The 22609-nt window shown below is 53.5% G+C and overlaps 2 protein-coding genes across 10 annotated transcripts in view; both read right to left on the bottom strand.

Moving 5' to 3' along the window:
* PNPLA6 (patatin like domain 6, lysophospholipase) overlaps positions 1-1276 on the bottom strand; it is a 38541-nt gene extending 37265 nt beyond the window's left edge. For 2 of the 5 annotated variants that reach the window (XM_072600854.1, XM_072600857.1), the window contains exon 1: positions 1107-1196. The gene's annotated coding sequence lies outside the window, so the exon portion shown is untranslated. Of the gene's footprint in view, positions 1-81; positions 155-1106 lie in introns of those variants that run through there. The other 3 variants (XM_072600858.1, XM_072600859.1, XM_072600856.1) reach the window with 3 other exon arrangements.
* A 163-nt stretch (positions 1277-1439) lies between these two features.
* Positions 1440-21078, bottom strand: MCOLN1 (mucolipin TRP cation channel 1). Of its 5 annotated transcripts, XM_072600871.1 has the most exons (15): positions 20950-21078; positions 19506-19635; positions 8298-8497; positions 7762-7929; positions 7475-7640; positions 6558-6669; positions 6096-6192; positions 4284-4383; positions 4016-4122; positions 3674-3823; positions 2798-2899; positions 2325-2447; positions 2016-2222; positions 1805-1941; positions 1440-1730 (listed from the first exon to the last, which is right to left on the bottom strand). In XM_072600871.1, exons 2-15 carry the CDS (start codon positions 19597-19599, stop codon positions 1694-1696), a joined length of 1800 nt encoding a protein of 599 aa, XP_072456972.1. In that variant the 5' UTR covers positions 19600-19635; positions 20950-21078; the 3' UTR covers positions 1440-1693. The 5 variants fall into 5 exon arrangements, with proteins under 5 accessions (XP_072456972.1, XP_072456973.1, XP_072456971.1 ...); XM_072600872.1 differs by lacking the exons at positions 19506-19635; positions 20950-21078 and adding an exon at positions 15515-15732; XM_072600870.1 differs by lacking the exons at positions 19506-19635; positions 20950-21078 and adding an exon at positions 15515-15672 and having other exon boundaries at positions 1565-1941.
* Between the last annotated feature and the right edge of the window lie 1531 nt (positions 21079-22609).

Genomic DNA, 22609 nt, shown 5'->3' with positions numbered 1-22609 from the left:
GGGGAAAGATGGGGGGACCTTAGCGGCTTGTGAGCCCATGTGAATTAAGAGCTGGGCAAAGCAGCAAGAAACTCATGTGACCTGTGGCTGGAGGAGAGGCCTCCCGGCTGGTCCACGCTGCCCGTGTACGGCCAGGGTATGGTCAAGCAAAGTACTTCAGGAAGTTCTAAGGCCAATTTCAGGTCCCTGGTAAGGCAGGGAGCATCTGGAGGGGGGCACAGGAGGGAGCCTGGCTGAGGTCCACAGCCCAGCCCAAGTAATGCCCCTCAGGCGCCGATCTGAGCACGGCACTGCCCCGAACTCCAACTCCCGGGCCTCCGCCTGGCTCTTACAGCCCTTCACCACCTGGGCCCCAGTCTCTGAGCTTCAGTCTGGTCCTCACAAGGGGCTCTCGACCTTCCTGCCTCCTCGCCTTTGCCCCGGCCGTGTCTCACGCCTGGGACAGCCTCGGTCCGTCACCTCCTTTTCAGACTCCCTCCAGCACCGGCGCCTGAAGGCAGCCCCCTCCGCCCCGGCTTCTCCACCACCTGCGTTTATTCCGTCTACGCTCGGCTCTTATGTGGTCCCTGTAGCCTCACTGCCCGGGGAAGAGATGCCTGGGCAGGCCCTCCAGGCAAGGAAGGGAGAAGAGCCTGGTCCCAAGGGGGCCCGGGGCGCCGCCTCCCCGGCACGGTCCGGGGCCGGGCGGCAGGCTCCCCGGGGAGGTCGGGTCCTCCTCCCCGGTTCGTTCCGGGGCCTCCAGCGCCCCACCTTCCCGGGGAGGCCCGGCCCCGCCTCCCCATAGCCGGGGCGCCTCCAGCCGCGGACAGGCTCTCCTGCCCCCGCGAATAGGCCTGGGCGCCCCAGGACCGAGGCCCCCTCCCGGGGAGGGGGCGCCCCGCTTGTTTGTTGGTCTTGGTATCCAAGCGTCGGGCACACAATGAGCGCCCCATAAATGCTTCTGTTTAACTAAACTGACTCAGGGGACCGGCGAACAGGAGGAACTGGGGAGGGACGGAAAGGAGGGGACCAGAAGGGACGAGGGAGACAAAACTCCAGGTATCACCCCAGTCCTCCCGCTGTCACGTACGCCGCCCCGGGATCACGAGGCGGGGGCCCGGACTCACCAGGGCCCGCAGCCGGCTCAGCTCCGCGGCGTCCCCGCCGCCAGCCCCTCCACCACCGCAGCGGCAGCAGCTGCGCGGCCCCTTTAAATTACGGCTCCCGGCGCGCCGTGATGACCTCACGCTTCGCCCCGCCCCTCCTCGGCCACCATACTCCGCGGCTTGCTCGGGGAATCGTCATGTTACAAATGGCCGCCAAGAGGCGAGTTCCGAGGTGTTCCCAGCGCCGACACGGGCCTGTCCGCACCCCTCCGAGCCCGAGGCCGCCGCCTCCCCCACCCTCGACTCGTCTCGGCCCCGCCGTGACGCAGACTCAGAAACGAGACACGGCGGGCGTTCGGTGTCCATCCTTTATTGTTCCCCCGCGCTGCCCACTCCGCCCACTAAAGGTCCGGCCCCGGCCCGCCCCGCCGAGGGACTGCCAGGCGAGAAGGGCCGGGCCCGGAGGTTCAGGTCCCGCGGCGGCGGCGGGGTTCCCGCGGCTCCACGAGTCACTTCCTAAAAGCAAACCCTAAAATCATAAATAAGGAGCCGGAAGCGTCCAGTCCACTCCCACCAGGGGCTAAAAACTCGCGTGTCTTTTCCGCGGGTCAGTTCACGAGCAGGGAGTTTTCCTGCAAGGGTTCCCTGCAAAGCAGAAAGGCAGAGGTGGGAAGTGGGCAGGAGAGCCCGCGCGCGCCCCGCCCCCACGATCCGGGTACCTGGAGCAGCAGCAGCACAGGAGGCTGCAGGCGGTGCCGCTGCCGCGCCGGAACTTGCCGGACGTGGGGCTGTCCTGGCACTTGGCGATGTAGGCCTGCAGCTGGCTGCCCTGGGCCTCGCCCTCCGACTGGTGCTGCTGCAGTGGGGAAGCGGCCGTCAGGGGCGGGCACGCCCACGCGAGCGCCTCCCGTGGGGGCCCCGAGCGCCTACCTTGATGGTCTCGTAGGAGCCGGTGATGAGGGCGATGAAGAGGCTGAGGACCATGTAAATGAAGAGGCTGATGAAGGAGTAGAGGTAGAGCTGGGAGAAGAGCCAGACCAGGCCGCTGTGCGCCTGCATGGCCGCGAAAGTCACGAACATGTCATCCCCGTTGATGAGGGAGAAGAGGCACTCGGACACCATGGACAGGGAGCGGAACTGGAAGGGACCAGAGGCCCATCAGGGCCAGAGGGCCCTCCCTCGGCCATTCTCCCTGGCCCTCATTCCCCTGCCGACAGCCACCACAGATACCCCAAGCACCTTCACATGGTAGGGCCCCAGAACTATCCAGCCACAGAAACAGTAGCCTAGGTAGATGACAGCCACGCAGCAGCAGAAGCGCATGACGCTGGGCAAGGCCACGCGGAGGGTGGCAATGAGGATCTGGAGGGGACACGACAGTGGCCATCAAGGATACCACAAAGACTGGCTGGCCCCAGGCCCTCTGTGTTCAAGATAGGGAGGAGGCCTGCTAAAAGGCCGGCTTATGGTCACAGCCCTCCCACTGACTGGGGGAGGCAGGAGGGCAGGAGCCAGGCTTCTCATATGGAGACGAAGTAAGGGGGTAGTAGAGCCTGGGCTCACGCTGTATTTCTGGCCTCAGCACCTCTATGTTCAAGAGGTGGAAGAAGCCTGATACAAGCCTGGCTCGTGGTCACGTAGCCTTCCCAAGGGGTGTGAGGGGAGAGGGGCTGGGCAGGAGCCAAGGGGAGGGCAGCAGGGGCTGGGCTCACATTGTACTTCTGAAAGAAGGTAAGATATCGGATGACGCCAACCCAGACAAGCAGAGTGGAGGTGCCTAGAAGGATACTGCAGACATCGTAGCTGGCCAAGTTCTGGGGGCACAGGGAACTCCATCAGCTCTAGGGGGGGACACGGCCCCTACCTGATGCAGGCGTCTCCTCAACTCTTCCCTTGCACTCTGGCCCCCATCCTGTGCTGTGTGAATGGGTGCATGCATGTGTGCACTTACTTGTGGACTTGAAGACAAGAGAGCAGAGTCAGATGGGAAAGTGGGCAGTGCCCATGGGTGAGGGAGAGCAGAAGAGTAAACAGAGAGATGGTCAAGACTTCTAAGGGAGTTGCTACCTCAGGCCCCAGAGGATGTGCACGGAGGCACAGTGGAGAGAAGATGGAGGGACAGGGCAGGGGGGCAGGGCAGGGGATGGCGGCTCACACAGCAAGCAACCGAGAGGAGAGACTCACAAGCATGGAAACCCAAAGGGACAAGTGTAGTCCAGGAAAAGGAAACAGACCTTGGGGTCTATAGCAGCCTTACCTTGAGATGGCTCCAGAGAGAACCTGGGCCTCACAAAGGGAAAAGAGGGGCCCTTTGCTGTAAACCATGATTTGCTTGCAGGCTTGTCGAGGCCCTGCTCTAAGGACAGTGCAGAGCAGGAACAGCCCCCTCCCCCCCAGCAGTGGCACAGCCCAGTGTTTAATCTCCCCCATCCAGCCCTCAGTGCCCTTCTAGATCTAAGTCTCCCCTCCTCCCTACATGATCTTCTTCTAAATCCTAAGGACATTCCCTCTCCCTCTTCTCTCCCCTACCCCCAGCAAGGGGACCTGCCTGACTTCTTGGGCCTGGGAGGCTGTCTCCCCCAGCCCACCTTGGCCTCAATGCCAATCTTCATGATAGTGCCAGATATGGTGAGTATGTCACTGGCCACAAGAAGGATGTACCAGCCATTGACAAATTCCAGCCGCTCCCACAGGCTCAAGGTGTGACCCTGGCGGCGACACAGGAAACGGGCAAATTCCTGGGAAACAGGGAGATACCCTTCAAAATGCCACTCAAGGCACCTGGATTCCCTTCCCTCTCCCCAGCTATCCTCTCTTTGGGGGACATTTCCAAGACTATGAGTGGTAGGAACTTGAATGATGGGAGGGTGGCCCCAAGGCCAAGCAACAGAAAGGAGAAGAAAGAATGGGTGTATAATCCTAAATCTCACAGTTTGCAGCAGGAAACCACGCAGCAGGGAACGGGCACAGAGCAGGAAGGACAGGGCACAGGTCAGAATCACGACCACGTCAAAGAAGAGGCGAAACCGGTTGTCTCCTGGAGAAAAGACCATGGATTGTCGGAGGCAAGAAAGTGGTGACAGGGAGACCAGAGCAAGAAGGGAGAGGGAGAAAGGCAGAGAGGAAAAGGGGTCCAAATGGTGGAGGAAGCTTGGCACACAAAACTGCAGGGAGAAGAGCTGAGGGTATCTGTCTTACCGCGCCCAAAGACGCTGGGGTGTTTACACTCTTGAATGTGGGCACTGGTCTCTAAGCGGACAGGGACTCGCCCACTGTGGGCTTTGTTGTCAAATGTAATCTGGAGATAAAACAGAATTATCATGGTGACAATAAACATGAGGAATGCAGAAAAATAGGGAAAGACTTGCTTAAACTAATTCAGAATGAAGTAAGCAGATCTGGAACAAAATAGTCATCATAATAACAGCTAACATTTTGAATAGTACTTTTTCCAATTACATGTAAAGAAAGTTTCCAACATTCACCTTTATAAGATTTTGAATTCCAAACTTTTCCCCCTCTCCCCAAGACAGCAATCTGACATAGATTACACATGTACAATCATATTAAAACATTTCCACATTAGTCATGTTGTGAAAGAAAAATCAGAACAAAAGTGAAAAACCAAGAGAAAGAAGAGATACCAAAACATGAAAGCAGCGTGCTTTGATCCACATTCAGACGCCAAAGCTCTTTCTCTGTATCCAGTGACAGCTAGCACTAATGGAGGGCTTACTATGTGCCAGGTCCTGTTCTAGCTGCTTTACAATTATCTCACTGAGTCCTCACAACAACCCTGGGAGGTTAAGTGCTATTATTACCCCCTTTCTACAAAACTGAGGAAACTGAGGCAAACAAAAGCTAGTTAAGTGATTTGCCCAGAGTCACACAGCTAGTGAGGATCTGAGCCCACATCTGAACTCAGGTCACCTGACCCCAGGCCTAGTGCCCTCCTGGCTGCCTATACACTGATGACAAACATATAAATGAAAAGGAAAATAAAACTGACCCATCCTGGCCCTAGAAGACAGGGAAGTGCCCCACCTTCATCTTCACCACAGAGGTAGAAAGGGGAGGGTCTTCATCACCACCCCCCACTCCCGTCCCAGGGTCCACTCCCAGTGACTTCTCAGAAGCTGTTTCCTACAGACTGAATGACAATGACTTTCCTTCCCCAGGTCTACCTGCCTCAACACAACAGCAACTGCTCTCTCACCAAAGTGCCACCCTCACCACAAACTTGTGAGGCAGTGAGTGAAAGATGACCCCATCTGAAAGAGGAAGAAACAGGCTCCAAAGGGTGGGACAGCCTGCTGGGGGAACAGCCTCCTGCTCTCTCTGATCCTGCACCTCAGGAGGAGGTCACAGCCCTCCCTGCTCACAAGTCTACAGAGGCTCTGCACAAACCAGACTCCTCTCAATCTCTAAGACTCTCCAGGGAGAGCCTGGAGGTGGGTCTCCTCTCCCCTCCTGCCTGAGATCCTTGTCGGCAGTCACAGAACTCTAGAGCACACCTGGGAGGGCTCTCACAGATCATTCATTCCAACCCTTTAATTTTACAAAGAGAACAATGAGGGAGGCTTAGAGAAAGTAAGGGACTTGCCCAGGGTCACACAGCTATGAAGGAGCAGAGACTGCATTTGAACTCAGGTCTTCTACAAACTCCAAATCCAGTCTTTTCTCCACTATAATCTGCTGCCTCCAAGTTCCAGAACCATTTTTAAACCAGGCTGAGCACTTCACTCTCCCTGAAGCTCACCAGGCTCCAGCTATCTCTCCCTACCTGTAATTCTCATGCCAATCTCTTCCAGAAAACCTACCTGACCCACTCTGACCTACCCATCACTCAGGCTCCATGGACAGTTCATCTGTACCTCACAATTCAGCAAGTGACCCTGCAGCCTCCTACCCTTCCCCAGTTTAAGGGCAAAAACACAAGGTTGGAGCATAGGATGAAGATGCCCAAAGAAGGCGCTGCCCCCCCTCATGCCATCTAGCCTCAAAGCTCACCAAGATGGTAAAGGTATAACAGTCTGGGATTTCATTGTTGATAATGGTCTGCAAGTTGATGGTCTTGAGCTGGAAACGGATCGTGACGTTGATCAGCCTGAAAGGTAAAGGGGAGATGAGGACAAGGGAGAACAGAAGCTTGAACTCTTCTCCCTCTTGGCCGAAAAGCACCTACTGCCTCTTGGGAAAGTTTTTCGGGGGGGGGGGGGGGCCTGGGCAGCTCTGGTGACTCTGCCACTGCTGCTTCCTGACCCATTTTGAGGAAGTCTATCTGCAGCTGGAGTCAGCAGAAGCTGTCTCAGCTGCTTCCCTTCCCCTGGAGTCCCTTGTTGGAAGGGGGAGGGGGTAGCAGATGAAGACAACTAGGAGGTTCTTACTATAAACCCACATAAAGAAGCAGCAGGAGCTACAGTTGTGGGGGGGGAAAGGGGAATGCAGAGAGGGGATCAGGGAGTCAAATACTTGTGAAACTTGAGTGAGAAGTTCTTGTAGCTACTGCCTCCGGATGGGGACAGAAGGAATTCCTGGTCTGGGGGCAGAGGGAACCGCTCTTCAGGGTCCACCCCAATGCAATCTGGGAAGGAAGGATAAGAATCAGTGAGGCCCTCTGTGCCCCTCTCAGAGAACACCATCCAAGTGAGAGGGCAGGCAGTTTCTCCACAGAAGGCTCTATGACTCGGACTTCTAGCCTCCAGGGCTCCAAAGCCCAGCACTGACTAGCCATTCAGGCTGAGGGTGCTGAGGGCCCCAGGGCCACTGGTTCTGGGAATCACAGGAACTGTAATGTAATGTAATTCAGAATACTGAATTTGAACTTGAGTTCAAGTTCCGGCTCTTAATAACTGCCGACTTAATAACTGGGCAACCTTGGGAAGTAACTCATTCAATCTCTCTGAGTCTCTTTCTCCCTCTCTATAAAATGGGGAGACTCATACTTGTAATCCCTCCAGGACTGTCCTGAGCAGAGTGCTTTGTATGTCTCACAGTACTTCAGAAATGGGAGCTATCAGAATTACAGTGGAGGAAAGGACTCCCAACACTGAAGAGACCAAGGAATAGAGAAAATTTTTGTTACAAGACTCGAGAGACCCCGGGAGCCCTGAGACATCTGTCACTGCGGGTTCTTTTACCTCCACTTGTCTCCTGTAATGGGGAGCAGGAGAAACACTTCCAGGGTCAGAGGCCTTAAGGAAAGGAGGGGAAAATCCAGGAGAGTAAAAAACAGGTGAAAGAAGAGGGTGGGCAGACCCTGGGGCCCTTGGAGGGGACAGGACCGGAATGCTGCTGGTGTGGAAGGCCCCGGGGCACTCCTGAAAGGTCCCTGTTCAGTCTCAGCCATTCTTTACTCCAGCCCTCATCTCCAGGTCCCCCATACTAACCAGTGACCACCATTGGATCGATGTTGAAGGTGTCATTGGCAGGGTCGATGTGCCCATGGCGATAATACTGTTGGCACAAAGCTAGGGCCGAGCCGTTTGCCCCAGGGCCGCCCCCACCAGGCACATAGGCATATCTGCCCAGGGACTGCTCAGGGATCTGCAAGTACTGGTAGGTGGCAGAGAAGTGGGCAGAGGAAGGAGGGAAAGGAGTCATTAGCCCTCCACCCTGAGCTCCGTCCCTACCCCTACAATCCCCAATTTCTATCAGCATCTCCATATACTCATACCTGATCCACAGCAAAGATGATGGACTGGTTAAGGTCAGCCTGAGTGTAGACAGCATAGCTATCATCAGCCCCATCTGTATAATCCTTGAGGAAGAGGTGTTTGAAGGCCACTGTGTTCTCCTCTCGAAACATCACCACAATCTGGTTACTGAGCCCAAACAGGATGAGCTGCCAAGGAGAGGGCAGAAAGGGCATGTGAGGGACGACAGGAAGACTGAGAGACCCCCAGCTGTTGGGGCTCTGACTTCCCATCCCTAAGTCTCAAAGCACAACTTCTGTCCCAAGGACAACTACATCTCCTTTTAGTCCTGGGTGAAAAGGCAGTGGGGAGGTAAGGGAAGAAGAGAAAGAAGGCTCCTCACTCGCAGGAGAGGACAAGGTTAAGATTGGGCACCTGAGATCTGAAAATGAGTATTTCACTAGCTAAGAGCCTGGGGCAGAAGTACAGCCTTCCCTTTCTCTTCCCAATGCTTTCAGTGCTGCCAGCCCCAGCCCCTACACCCAGCCCCGTCACCCTTATGCAGCCCCAGGGGCACCTGGATGGTGACGATGAGGATCTTGGCAACCTGCAGCATCAGCTTGAACGGCTTTCGGCCCTTGGCCCGGAACTTGTCACAGGGGCTCATAAAGAAATACTTGAGACGCCGGCGCAGATCCTCCTCCTCGCTGACAGGCAGGGATTCTCCCTGGGACCCATAGCTAGGACTAGAGCTGGGACTAAGCAGTGGTGCTCTCTCTAGGGTTGGAGGGAAAGGGCCCTTAGAAACTATGGCTATACATCCCTCAGCTGATAAATGACCAAAAGGCACTTTTTAAGGGAAGAAATCAATGTCAATGTCAACAGCTTTATGAAAAAATGCTATAAATCACTAATTAGAAAAATGCTAATTTTTACCACTCCCAACTTCCACATCATACCCATTCAGCCTGGCAAAGTTAACAACAAAGAAAAATGGCAAATGCTGGAGGGACTCTGGGAAAATAGTGCATCAGTCCAGCCAGTCTGGAAAGCAGTTTGGAATAATACCCGAAAGTTGCTAAACGTAAGAATATTCTGCAACCAGTAAAGTCAGTATCAGGTCTATACCCCAAAAACATCAAACAAAGAAGACCTATGTGTACAAAAATATTTCTATTAGTAGTGGCAGAGAACTGGAAACTGAAGGAGTCCCTCTGAACTGAGGAATAGCTAAACAGTTATGGTACCGGAATGTGATGGAATACGAATTATGCTCTAAGAAACGATGATGGAGACCCTGTCAGGAAAACCAGAGAGAACCTGTATGCAAGGAAGTAAGTGGAGCTAAGAGATCAAGAGCAGGCCATATCTGATAAGCAAGAGGAACAAGTCTCACTTCCATTGTGCTTTAAGATTTAGAAATCAGGCTTCCTCAGAATTGAGTTAGAAAATGCAAACATTAACTGCCCCCATTTCATAAATAAAGAAACTGAGACTTCAAAAGGTTAAGTGACTGGCTGTTGATCCCACAACAAGCAACTCCATTAATTCCAGAGTTTTTATCTCTGAAGTCATGTCATGCTATGTCTCCAGTCTGGGGCTCAGGGAGCAAACCTGGTTACAGGCAGACAAGGCTTCAGCTAGTAGGAATCCCCAGGGAGGAGAGGGTCATTGCTGGGAATCAATGTCCCTTCTAAAAACTTTCCCCTTTCAGCTACTGGGCATTCTCAATAATAAATTACTCAAAAAGGTCATTTCCACTCATTGCCTCTACTCCCTCACCACTCACATAGTCAACCAACATTTATTAAAGACCTATTCTGTGCCAGACAATGTGCTAAGCGCTAGAAAGGTGAGGAAAGGCAGGAGACCATTCTTGCTCTCGGAAGCTTTTGTAATCTGTCTTTTGACCCTACCACTTAAATGAAACTCTTCCCCCAAAAGTGGCCAATAATCCACCTGGGTAAATATGCTGGTCTTCCCTCCAGCTCTCATTCCCTCAAGCTTTCCTTGGTTTCTGACTCCCCATCACCTTCCTGCCCAGGGCAGCTTCAGATGTTTCCTCACTGCTCTTTCCACTTCCAGGCTCTGCCCTCTCCCAATGCTCTGGACAGATTCTTCACACATAACCCTGAACCCATAACTCTCCTGCTAAAGGACCTTCAGGGCCTCCCTACTGCAAGCCAAGATGCCAATTCCTTAGTTTAGCACTGACCAACCTGCCTTTTTGTTGGAGACTACATGGAGAGTCAGAAATAACTGAGACTTGACTTAACAACAGCTTATAACTGGGGGAATCCAGAAGGAGGCATTGGAAATGAGCTTGGAGGGGAACCAAGGAGTCTAAGAGTCTGAGGTCAGAGCAGAGTGCAGGTCAGACCTGCTGGGTGGCATGTTCAAAGGCAAGAAGACAGAAGCTAGATGGTCAAGCAGTAAGCAGCCTGGTCTGGCTGGATCACAGGGCTCAGGAAGGGAAGTAATGTTCAATGAGACCAGAAAGGGAGCCTGAGTCAAAATATAAGGGCTTGAAATGCCAAGGGAGGAGTAAGTATTTTATTTCATTTCAGTAGCTCTGCAAAGGCCCAGAGGTGAGAGGCAGACTTGAGTGCGGAGGCTCAGCTGGCCCCTACAGTGCAATGAGAAGGTTAAAGCAACAGGCCAGAAGAGGTGATGAGGGGTTGATCTAGAGGTCACCTTGTAAGAGAGGATAAGTGGAGAGATTCAATATATAAAATCAACAAGATGACACCTGATAATTGGGGGGGGAAGTCTTCATGCTAAGGGTCTCTGCCAAAGGTCTCATTTTCAAGACATGTAAGGAACTGTTTCAAATGTATAAGTCATTCACCAAATGATAAAGAATAGCAAGATGGCACAGTGGATAGAGCACTGGAACCTGGAAGATCTGAGTTCAAATCCAGCCACAGACACTTTCTAGCTATGTGATCCTGAGCAAGTCACTTAACCGCTTGCCTCAGTCTCCCCATTTGTAAAATCAGGAAAATAACACCCTCCTCAAAGGATTGTTGAAAAGATCCAATAAGATATATAAAGAACTTTGCAATCCTTAAAGTGATACATAGCTGTGGCCTGTTATGATTATCACCCAAAGGGTACGAATAAGCAATTCTTGACGGAAAAAGAAAAAAAATGCTCCAAACGACTAAATAATTAAAGAAATGCAAGTTAAGGCAGCTCTGAGGTTTTAGCTCATGCCCATTAGATTGGTAAAGTCGATAAAAAGGGAAAAATGACAAATGTTAGAGAGGCTTCAGAAAAAAGAGTTAGTAAAACACCATTGTGAAGGACTTGATCCAAGCTCGGGCCAGCTGCTCAGGAGAGCAATCTGGAACTATGTCCAAAAAGCTATCAAAATAGGCACACCCTTGGACAAGATGACACCATTACCAGCTTACTTCTACATAATTCACACACACACCCCCCCCAGATTAAAAAAGGAAAGCACCCTATATGTCCAAAAATATTTATAGTAGCTCTTTAGTAGTGACAAAGAACCAGAAACCAAGGAGATATCCATCAACAAAAGAATGGCTGAACAAGTTATGGTATTATGTAATAGACTATGCTGTAAAAAATATGAAAGAGGCCATTTCCAAGAAATCTGGAAGACTGAGGCAGAGTGAAGTGAGCAGAACTGGGATTAATTTATACTGTAACACTGTGTAACTGAACAATTTTGAGAGATCTGATAACTCTGATGAATGAAATGACAAGCTATGACTCCAAAGGACTGATGAAGAATGCTACCTACCTTTCACAGACAAGTTTCAAACTAATGCAAAATGAGACCCACATTTTTGGACATGCGCAACAGGGGAAGCTTCTTCGCTTGACTATGCATATTTGTTAGAAGGGCTTCAGTGTTGTTCTGAGGTTCCCATTCATCCCAGTGGCAGATGGGGAAGGGGGGAAAATGCTTGATGATTTAAAAAAATTAATTAGGAAAAAGACTTCAAAACTGTTTAGATATCGGGGATGAGAAAAAGGAAAAAGTGGAGGATGATTCCAAGGTTTCAGACCTTGTTGACTGAAACAATGGCAGTGCCCCTAACAGAAACACAGAAAGCTGGAGGAAGGATGAATTTGGGGAAAGGTTAATGAATTCCATTTTGGATATGCTGAGTTCTGAGATGCCTACAGGATAACCAACCGCAGATGTCGTGAGAGGTCAGGCCTAGCTGTACGGATCTGGAAGTCAACTACATATAGATAATAAATGAACCCAAGATTTCCAGAAGAGAAAATATCAAGATAGAAAAGAAAGAGACCCAGGAGAGAGCCTCGGAGGGCACCCACATACTGCTGCTCTTGTCTCAAAGTTGAGAAGATTTGTGAAAATAAACCCTGCTCCCCTCTTTCCAGGGGTGGGGTGCTGTACATGGCACATTACACAAGGAAAACAAGGCAGAAGTGCTGTGTTGTTATGTTGCTTTTTGCCGTTCTTTTCTATTCTTTATTTCAAGGGATGCTTCAATGGAAATCAGAGGAGGGATGGGTCTATTCAGAATTCAGATGATGCGAAAACAAAGGACACCTCTTTAAAGGGTAAACGGAGTAACGAGACAGATATGAGATTCAGGAGAGCAGAGTCTCAAATAACTAGGGAGAATATTGAGAAAGAGGAAAGGGCCAAGAGCACGAAAGGCGAAATGCTACAGCAGGTCAATTCAATGCTGAGAACAGACCCTTGGATTTAGCAACTGAGACATCACACTTAAGATCAGAGGTGAGAATCCAGACTGGAATGGGTTGAGGAGTAGGAAGAAATAAAATAAAGGCAAGAAGTATAGTGGGTTTTTTTTAAAGATTCTGGCTGTGAAAGGGATGTGCAATAGGACAACAGCTTGAGAGAATATGATGGAGCCAACTGAAAAGTTTTTAAAGGTGGGAAGACCTAGGCATGTTTGTAGACAGAAGGGAAGAAGCCAATAGATGGTGAGACAGAGGGAAAGTGACTGAAGAGCCCAGCAGGCACTGGGATAAAGGTTCATGAAAACAAGTACTATAGAAGGCTTGACCTTAGCAAGAAGAAGAAATACTTCATCAGAGTCTAAAGCAAAGCAGGACAATGGGGGATGACAGATGGCCAATCAGTCAAGTGAAAGCCAAGGTCCTCTCTGCCTAGGGGAAAGGAGGGAGTAGTGGAGAGGGTTTGAAGAAAGAACAGCACTTTGGGGCTTTTCAAATTTATTTCACATTCTTCCCTCTCCCAAATGACATTGCAGTTAAACCTGCCATGTAGATGCTCCTAGCCTCAGCATTCATCACAGGCCTCTGGGCTTTTTGCAGGGCTGTTTCATCATGACTGGACTGCACTCCAATTCTACCTAAGCCCTTTAGAACTCATCACTTAAAAGGATTTGAAAGGTGGCACCTCTGAAAAGAAGTCTTCCCTAATTTCCTCAGTTGTTAGTAACCTCTCCCGTACATGACTGTTGATTTGCCTTGACCATATTCTCTTCCCTTGCAATACTGCTTTCTCCTCACTCTCCTCCTCCCTGTTTGAGCAATCCTCAGTCCTCTGGGTGGATTCACCATCCTTCTCCCACACTCTAAGTATGGGATGTCTCCCAAGGTGTTTTGTCTAGAACCCTCTACTTCCTCTCCACTTTCTGGCTAGGTGATCTCATCTGTTCTCATGAATTCAATTATCACCTCTCCAGAAACAACTCCCAAATCTGGAGATCCAGTGCTGCATCTTCAACTGACTGCTGAATATCTCAGCCTGGATTTCCTCCTGGCAATTCCAATTCAGCGTGTCTAAAGCTGAAATTCCATTTCCTCCTAAACTTGCCCCTGATCTCAACTTCCCTATTTCTGTAGATGACACCACTATTCTTTGAGTCCCTCAGCTTCAAAACTTTGAAGTCATGGCTGAAAGGAAAAGTTTTCCTTTCCTCCTCCCACATTCAATCAGTTGCAAAATCCTGAAATTCTTCCTCCAACACTGCCCTCACTTGTCCCCTCCTCTCTATTCACCCATCATCATTAGTCCAGAATACCATTTAATCTAGGCTGTTTCTTTTAAATTCCTCTCCTTTCTTCCAGTCTCTCCACTTTCCAATTCATCACTCTCAGTTGCTAGAATAATATTCTTAAAGCACAAACTGGACCATGTCATTCCTGTGCTCCAAAGGAATCTTCAGCAGTTCCCTCTGGGACAGGAGTTCTTAACCTGGGGTCCACTGATCCCAATGTTATCTGTCAGGAAATCCGCAAATGTGGATGGGTAAGAAATTACAACCTTATTTTTTTACTCATCTCAAACTGAATTTTAGCATTTCCTTCAATAATTTAAAAACTCTCTTCTGGAAAGGTCTCCATAGGCTTCACCAGACTGACAAAGGGTCTAAAACACAAGATACATCATTATGAACCTGTGCTCTGGGATTTAAGGCCCTCTTCAGTCTAGTTCCAACCTCCCTGCAAAGTCGGATTTCATAGTATTCTCCTTAAAGACACCACACTCTAGACTAATCAGACAACATGCCTTCTCCCACACACAGATATTGGCAAAGATCCTACCCCACCCCAGAGAGCAAATCATCATCTCAGTTTATCAAGATCCTTATCTTCTCTTTTGAAGATCAGCTCAGGTGTTACCTACTCCTTAAAGTTTTTCTTGATCCATTTGGCTGGAAGTGTTCATTTCCTCTTCATATTTTCCTACAATACTTTGCCAGGATCTCTTTTTGACCCCACCATTCTTGATACTGCATTATATATTCTTCTCTGTCCCTGCAAGAACATTCTTCCCCAGGAGAATGTAAATCCACTTAAGGGGAGGACAGTAACTTATCATGAAAGTGATGGGTAGAGAGCTTTAACTTGGGAGTCAGAAAGCCCTGGCTTCTGAAGCATACTGGCTGTGTCCGAGTCTTAACTTTTCTGGGCTTTAGTTTCCTCAACCGCAAAACAGGGATAATACTATTTATAGTACATTCCTCCAAGGGTATTTATGAGGATGATAGGAGGTAATACACAAAGTGTCCTAACGGCACGAAGACCTTTGGGGGCACATGGTACGTAAAAAGTTTTGCAAACTTAAATGTGCTTTGTAAATGTTAGTGACTACTAATCATTATGACTGAGTCTTAAACAAGTCCAACAAGCATATTATTAGACTTCTACCACATGCAAGGCACCTGTACCAGACACTGAAGAAGGAGGAGGGAATACGCAAGACGTAAACACAGACATTCCTCTCTTGGACGGGCAGTGGAGTCTGAGGGCCAGAGTTCAAGTCAGACCGCGGACCCTTACGAGCTGGGATCTAGAGCAACTTCTCAGGGCTTCCTTTCCCTTTCCAGACTTCTTCCTCTTAAACGCAGGGGCACGGGCCTGCTTAGGGGTGAATCACGCCCCTCCCGAATCCGGGCATTTTCCCCGGCTGGGCCCCAAGGCTGGCATTCTCCCTCCCCCTCCTCATCTCTACGTCCTGCATTCCCTGCTTGCTTCAGGTCTCGGCCAGAAGCCCTTCCCTCCGGGACGCCCCTGTCTCTGCCTCCTTCGTGCCTTCCCCCTAGGGGCTCCTGGAAGGCAGGGCCTGTCTCTGGCCTTTCTTGCCATGCCCGGTGCCTGGCACACGGCAGGCGCCCGATTAGCGCTCGCTGACTTGACCTGTGAAGACCCTCCAAGACTCCGGTCTACCAGGACCCTACGATCTCCTCTGGGCCGACTCGGACTCGTAACCCAGGCCGGCTGAATGAGCGGGGAAAGCCCGGGGGCTCCAGGGAAGCCTGACATCCTCGGCCCGGCCCCTGTGCCCCTTACCTGAGCCGCTCCGGCCCGCGGGGTCCGCCATGCCGGGCCTGCCCGGGCCGGGCGGGAACCGCGCAGCGGCGAGAGGACGACTCCCGGCTTCGGACCCAGTCTCAGGCGCCGCTTCAAACCCGCCGCGTCAGCTGACCCAAGCCACGCCTCCGGCACGTGACACGGAAACCCGTGCGAACCAGCCGGGCGACGCGCCCCGCCCTTTCCGCCTACGGGACGGAAGCGGTGATGGGAAGTCTGGCACGTGACGCACGCAGACCGCGCCCTCGTGACCGAGAGGCGGGGCTGCCCCGCGCCCTTGTCCCCGAGGCTGGCGAGATGGAGGTCGTTCCGCTTCGGCTTTCTCCGCGCGTGTGCGCGTGTGCGTCCCTACGTGCACGCCTCTCGATCTGGGGCCCTCCACGTGTCTGCACAGGGGAGCGCGTGTGCTTCTAGCCCCAGGCCCACGTGTGTCCCTGCATCCCCGCGGAGAGGGTCAGGATTTGCCTCCATCCGTTTTTCGCGTGGGCTGCCGTGTCATGTGTGCAGGATCGTGTCCAGTTTGCATGGTCACGACCTTACAGACGTGTGCCATGAGTTTGCGTGTCATGTACAATTTGTGTTGATCAGCACATCACTGTATATAACCAGTGGTTTGTGTGCATAGGTTGTGTGCATATGGGGCCTGAAGGCTCTTGGGGTCAAACACCTCCCCCCCCCCCCACATCCTTCCTTTTAAGAACCCTGATCCTGAGAGTATGGGGCCTCCTTTAACCTGTAACCCAACCTTGGAACCCCTGGACTCCACCCAGTGAACTGTGGGAGATTAAGAGGGAAGGGAGATTAAGTGGTGCAGGGTAGGGAAGGGGCTGATGCTCTAAGACTACCAGCAGCACCCATCCATATATGCATCCACACACACCCACACACGCACACCCACACCACCAACAGGACCCAATCTTCCCTGAAAAGAATCTCCTAAAGTGGAAAGGGGGATTTTCACTGTTGCATCTCCAAGGCACCTTCTCTGCTATGGCTGCTTCAAAGGAACCAAACTAGTCAGTTCCAGCCTCCAGTGCTGATGCCCCAATCTTAGATGGCGGTGACTTTCCCACCCCAAAAGACAGAAACAAAAAGAACAGAGATAAAGTGTGGGAGCGGAGGTGGGGAAGAGGCAGACACAGAGATGGAGAGAGGGACAGAGACAGACCCAGGAAAAAAAGGAAAAGGCAGAGAAAAGTAAGAAGCCAAAACCAGGCAGAGAAAGACAAAAGCATAGACAGCGCATCTGGACACAGCCACAACAAAGACCCACAAGACATTAGTGGGAGGATTTTACTAACACCATGAGCCTCGGACAGTACATGCCTCGACCCCATTGCCAGATTGCCCTCCCACCCCAGACCCAAACTTCCCCAACTACAGCCCTCAGGCTCCCTGTCCCACCCCCCACCCACCCTTTCCCAATCCTGCCCTCACCCCTCAGGCCCTAGCACTGCCTCTTCCCCTTGTCCCCAGCTGGGCCCCAAAGCAAGGGAACTTCAGTCATCTCCATCATCTCCATCGCTACTGCCATTGCCATCGCCATCACCACCATCAGCTTCATAGGTGGCATCATCATCGAATTCATCACCATAGTCACCACCTCCAAGGGTGGCATCATCACCCATTTCATCAACATAGTTAGCACCTCCAAAACCGGCATCATCACCCATTTCATCAACATAGTTAGCACCTCCAAAACCAGCATCATCACCCATTTCATCACCATAGTCAACACCTCCAAAAGTGGCATCGTCATCAAATTCATCGCCATAGTCAACCCCTCCAAAAGTGGCATCGTCATCAAATTCATCGCCATAGTCAACACCTCCAAAAGTGGCATCGTCATCAAATTCATCACCATAGTCACCACCTCTAAAGGTGGCTTCTTCATTGAATTCATCACCATAGTCATCTTCATTGTCCTCATCACCAGTAGGAGGCTGGGTGGAAGGTGCCCCTGCAGAGGTCTCATGGGCTCCCTCTTTGTCAACCTCTTGGATGCCCTTGTGGATGTCATCCTGAACTCGCTCATAAGCTTCATCTCGATCACCCTCATAGACACTGTCCTGAGCATCTTTGTTCATATCCTCTGGGATGCCATCACAGGCATCATTCTGGGCACTCTTGTAGACATCATCTCGGACACCTTGGAAGACATTATCCTGGGCATTTTCATGCACGCTCTCCTGCATTTCCTCGTACGTATCATCATGGACCACCTCATAGACTTCATTTTGGACACTCTCATAGATGTTTCCCTGAGTACTCGCCTGGATGTCCTTGTAGATATTCTCCTGAAGGGTTTCATAGACAGCTGCCTGTCTGCCCTCATAGACATGATTCTGCATCCCCTCATAAATGCCTCCTTGGACACCATCATAGATGCCACTCTGGGCACCCTCATGGACTCGTCGATGCTTGGTGAGGCTGGAGGCCTGGCCAAAGCCTTTGCCACAGATTCGGCAGCGGTAGGGACGCTCACCAGAGTGCACATGGAGGTGCTGCAAGAGGGCAGAACTCTGGCCAAAGGCCTTGGAGCAATGAGGGCAGGCATAAGGCCGCTCGCCGGTGTGTGTGCGCAGATGGTGCTGCAAGTTGGAGCTCTGGCCAAAGGCCTTAGAGCAATGTGGGCAGCGATAGGGGCGCTCAGCTGTGTGGGTGCGTTGGTGCTGTAAGAGGGCTGAGCTCTGCCCAAAAGCCTTGCCACACTGGGGACAGGAATAGGGCCTCTCACCTGTATGTGTACGCAGGTGTTTGAGTAGGCCAGAACCCTGCCCAAAACCCTTGCCACAGACTGGACACTTGTGCGGGCGGGCACCACCATGGGTGCGTAGGTGCTGGGCTAGCAGGGAGCCATGACTGAAAGCCTTGCCACATCGTGGACACAAGTGTGGTTTTTCACCACTGTGGCTGCTTCGGTGCTTCAGCAGTGTGGAGCGCCAGCCAAAAGCCTTGCCACAAGCACTACATTGGTAGGGGCGAGCACCAGTGTGTGTGCCACGGTGCTGGGCCAGCGTAGCTCCATGGCTGAAAGACTTGCCACAGTCAGGGCATCGATATGGCTTCTCCCCGCTGTGTGTACGACGGTGCTGGCTCAGCCCTGAGCTTCGACGGAAGGAACGCCCACAGTCCGGGCAATGGAAGGGCCGAGGTGGGCTGGGGGGCCGGGTGGCACTGCCATCACCAACAGTGTTGCCAGAAAGGCCTGAGCCTGCTGCCCCAGGAACTGGGTTTGCCAAACCTGGGGTGCCTTCAAGCCCAGGGAGGAGGCCCCCAGTGCTGAAGTTGCGGTCCTGCCCTGGGACACCAGACTGAGTAGAGGTAGGGGCACCATCTGGGTCAGGGATGCCTTTGGGGGAATAGGTAAAACCTTTGAGGCCCTCAGGACCAGGGCTAGTGCTGGCGCTGGCAGGTGAAGGAGCACCCTCTGGAGTGGGGAAGCGGCCCTCTGGGGTGGGGGTCCTGTCTGGGCCAGGGAAGGGGCCTTCAGGGCTGGGAGTATTGTCCAGAGAGCCCTCTGGACTAGGGGCTCTATCTGGGACTGGACTCTCCACCACATCTGTGGGAATAAGAGAAAGGGTAATCAGGAGCACGGGAATTTTGGGAGAATGTTTCTCACTCACAGTGGAGAATTTTCCCCTGGGAGCTGGAATCCTGGATTGCCTGCCTCCCTCCCCCAGTGGCCTGAACTCCTGGATCACAGGGTTTCAAGTTAGAAAGCTTCTTAGAGATGAACCAGCCCAATCCCCTCATTTTAAAAATGAGGAAACTGAGGCCTGGAAAGGGACTTGCCCAAGGTCACTCTATCAAAAATGGAATTTAAACCCAACTCTTCTGGCTCCACATCCAAGGCTCTGGCTGCCACCTCACTAGATGCCCGGCCCCAGCCCGTCCCCAGCCCGTTCCCTGCCTCCCTCCTCCAGGGAGTAGGACTGGTAGCCTCCTGGCGGGCCCTCCCACCCCTCACCTGCAAAGGGGCTTAAGACGCAGCTCTCTTCTTTGTCGCTGTCCAGGGTCTCCCTGGGGGCCCGGCCCCGCGGCTTCACCGCCCCTCTCTCCATCCGGGCGCGCACCCCACCCGCCTGAAGGACGCGGCTCTGGCCAAGAAAGGAAAGCCGGGCTCAGGGGGAAAGGAGGCTCGGCAAACACCCACCCAGGTCCCCGAGGCCGTCCGGGGAGACCGAGTGCCCGCTCCCTGAGCGGAGGCGGCGCGGGTTGGAGGACAGGCCCCGAGTGAGCCTGGCCTATGGCTGCGAGCGCCCGGCTCCCCTCGCAGGGCCTCAGTTTCCCCCCCACGGAAGGGGCTGGCCTCAAGGCCCGGAGATCGGGGAGACCAACTGGGCCTGTCCGTAGGGCGTTCATCCCAACCCCCCAAGGGAAGCCCCAGGCCGGAGTGGGAAGACTGGGGGGGGCCCAACCCGCTGCCCCCCGCCCCCGCCCGTCCGCGGCCGGATTTCGGCAGAGGAAGCGAAGGGCTCGGGGCCTGGCAGCCTGGCTCCTGCCCCTCCCGGCCCCTCCCCCACATCCCGGGGCTGAGACTCACCGCGGCCCCGCTCCCGGGGCTCCGGCCTCGGCCGCCCGCCCGCCCCGCCAGCCGCCCCGAGTCCGAGCCCGAGCTGAGCCGAGCCGAGCGGGAGCTGCTGGGACTTGTAGTCCGCCCGGCCCGCCGCTCCGCTCGGCCGTCCGTCCGTCCGCGGGCCTGGGGGCGGGGCCGGCTCCGGCAGGGTCACCCCGACCGACAGCCCGTCCGAGCGAGCGCGGGCGGCGCCGGCGCTCCAGACTCCGCGGCCCCTGCCCCTCCTCCTCCTCTCCTAGTCCGCCTCCCCCCGCGCTGGCCCCTGGCCCCCGCCCCGCCCCGCGCAGTCCCCTCCCCGCCCCCGCGCCGTCCCCTCCCTCCCTGACCCCTCCCCGCCCCCCCCCCGCGCTGCCCCCCGGCGCCAGCCCCCTCCTCGCCCCGCGCCGTGCCCTCCCCACGTGGTCGTCCCCCCAGCCCCTAGCCCCGGCCCCCTCCTCGAGCCGCTCGGCCCCCTCCCTCCCCGATCCTCCCCCTCCAAGCCGGCCCGGGGCCCCTTCCTCGCACCCACCCCCACCTCCCGGCGCCGGCCCCCAGTCCCCCGCCTCCTTCCGACGCCGCCCACCGGTCCTGGGGCCCCCTGTGGGGGAGGGACAGCTCCCCAGCTCTGGCGAATGTGGGAAAAGGAGCCGTTTCCTGGAGTGGTTCGACTTCTTTGTCCTGCCCGACCTCGCTCAGGCCAGGAGCCGCCTCCGCCCCCCCCCACCCCGACCCCACCGGGCTCCCGCCCGGACCTCCCCTAAGGGCAAAGGAGAGACGCCCCCTCCCCCAACCGCGCTCGAGCTGTTCCTCCCCCCCACCGAGCCTCGGCCCCCTGCCCCCAGCGGTCAGTGCCTACAGCGGCCGAGGCCAACGCGATCCGTTCCTGGAGCGCTCAGACGCCACCTCGGCCAGGGCGCCTCTGGGCTGTTTCAGGGCCAGACATTTCCTCTGGGCCGGCCTAGAAAGCCCTTCCTTCCTGCAGGTGTCGGGCTCCGCGGGGTCAGAGGGGGGCACACGCCGGCCCAGAGCCCGAGCTCGGCCACCGGTCCGGGGGAGCCCCAGGCCCAGCCCCCCAACCAGGCACTGTTTTCTCCAGACCTCCCCAGCCCGCTCTGACCCAGGAGAGGCCCCCGCGGAAGCGGATCATCTCTTCTTGTTCCTCAATTCCCCCGCCAGCGGAACTCACTCCTCCCGCTTCTCCTTCTCCAGTAGCCTCCCAGACGCCTCGGCTGCCCCCCTGATTTCTCTTTCCTCCCCCCCTCCCTTGGCTCCGGTGCACAGTGGCTTGTCTCTCCGGGCAGGTGCCAGGCAGCCCATGCCATCTGCAGGGGCCAGCAGCCTGGGAGGGGAGGCAGAGGGCTCAGGAATCTGCAGTCGGAGGACCTGGGTTCAAATTCTAGCTTTTTACAACTTCTGTAGTAGGTAGGTGATGGCAAAGAGCCTATGACACTGTCTCCATGCACAAAACTCAGAAGACACATTCAGCCCCTGCCGCTGACCCTACACCAAGCTCCAGGCACGGTGGTTCTCCCCTGCCTGACTTTGATACATTGTGTCCTGTGCTGTGCGCTGTGATGACTGTCCCCGTAGATGCCCCTTGCCTCTGATCCTGCCTTCTCCTGGACTTAACAGTTGTGTGGAACTCAAGGTCTAGCTAAGCAGAGTTAAACACAGGGCTCCTTCTTAGCTCCCATGTCCACGGGCCTTCCCTAGCACTACCCTGAGAGGACATGCATAAGTCATCTTGGATGAGCGGATGTATATTGGGGACACCCAAGATCCTTTGGAGAACCTATGAAATACCTAAAAATACAAATTGACCCCGAAACCTATCTTGCCCCTTTCTGTTTTCTCAATGACTGTGGCAGTGTCCTGGAATGGGATGCTGAATCAATGGCTTTTAAACCTTCAGTTCAATCATGTCTGACTCTTCATGACCCCATTTGGGGTTTTCTTGGCAAAGACACTGGGGAAGTCTGTCACTTCTTTCTCCAACTCATTTTACAAATGAGGAAACTGAGGCAATCAGGGTGAAGTGACTTGCCCAGGGTCACACAGCTACGAAGTGTCTGAGGCCAGATTTGAACTCAGGAAAATGTCTTCCTGACTCCAGGTTCTGAACTCTATATAGCTACCTTTTAGACATTCTAGAAACATGAAATTCGCTATTAATGTTCTGAATGTGAGCAAGGACCAGCGAACTGATATACTACCATTGAGAAAACTAACCAGAAAACACACACACTGCCAAATTTATATAGGACTTTAAGATTTAGAAATTATTTTATGTATGTGTTAATGAAATAGGAACAAGACATTGGTTAAATGTCTACTATGTGCCAAGCACTGTGCTAAGTACTTTTCACAAATATGACTTCATTTGATCTTCACAACTTTTTAAGGTAGATACTATTATTATCCCCATTTTACAATTGAGGAAACCGAGGCAGACAGAGGTTCAATGACCTGTCCAGGGTCCCACAGCTAGTAAATATCTAAGGCTAGATTCATATTCA

Source organism: Notamacropus eugenii, chromosome 4 (genome assembly GCF_028372415.1).
Source record: "Notamacropus eugenii isolate mMacEug1 chromosome 4, mMacEug1.pri_v2, whole genome shotgun sequence".
Classification (NCBI taxonomy): domain Eukaryota; kingdom Metazoa; phylum Chordata; class Mammalia; order Diprotodontia; family Macropodidae; genus Notamacropus; species Notamacropus eugenii.
The sequence above is the reverse complement of the archived record's forward strand: the minus strand, read 5'-3'. Positions and strand labels throughout refer to the sequence as shown.

What these genes read in the sequence shown, in the direction of transcription:
- MCOLN1 (XM_072600868.1), bottom strand. Translation starts at nt 19,599, where the DNA reads ATGGAGAGAGGGGCGGTGAAGCCGCGGGGCCGGGCCCCCAGGGAGACC. An exon ending in CGTCTTAAGCCCCTTTGCAG is followed by an intron (nt 19,098 to 19,505) that starts GTGAGGGGTGGG and finishes TTATTCCCACAG; the next exon opens with ATGTGGTGGAGAGTCCAGTC.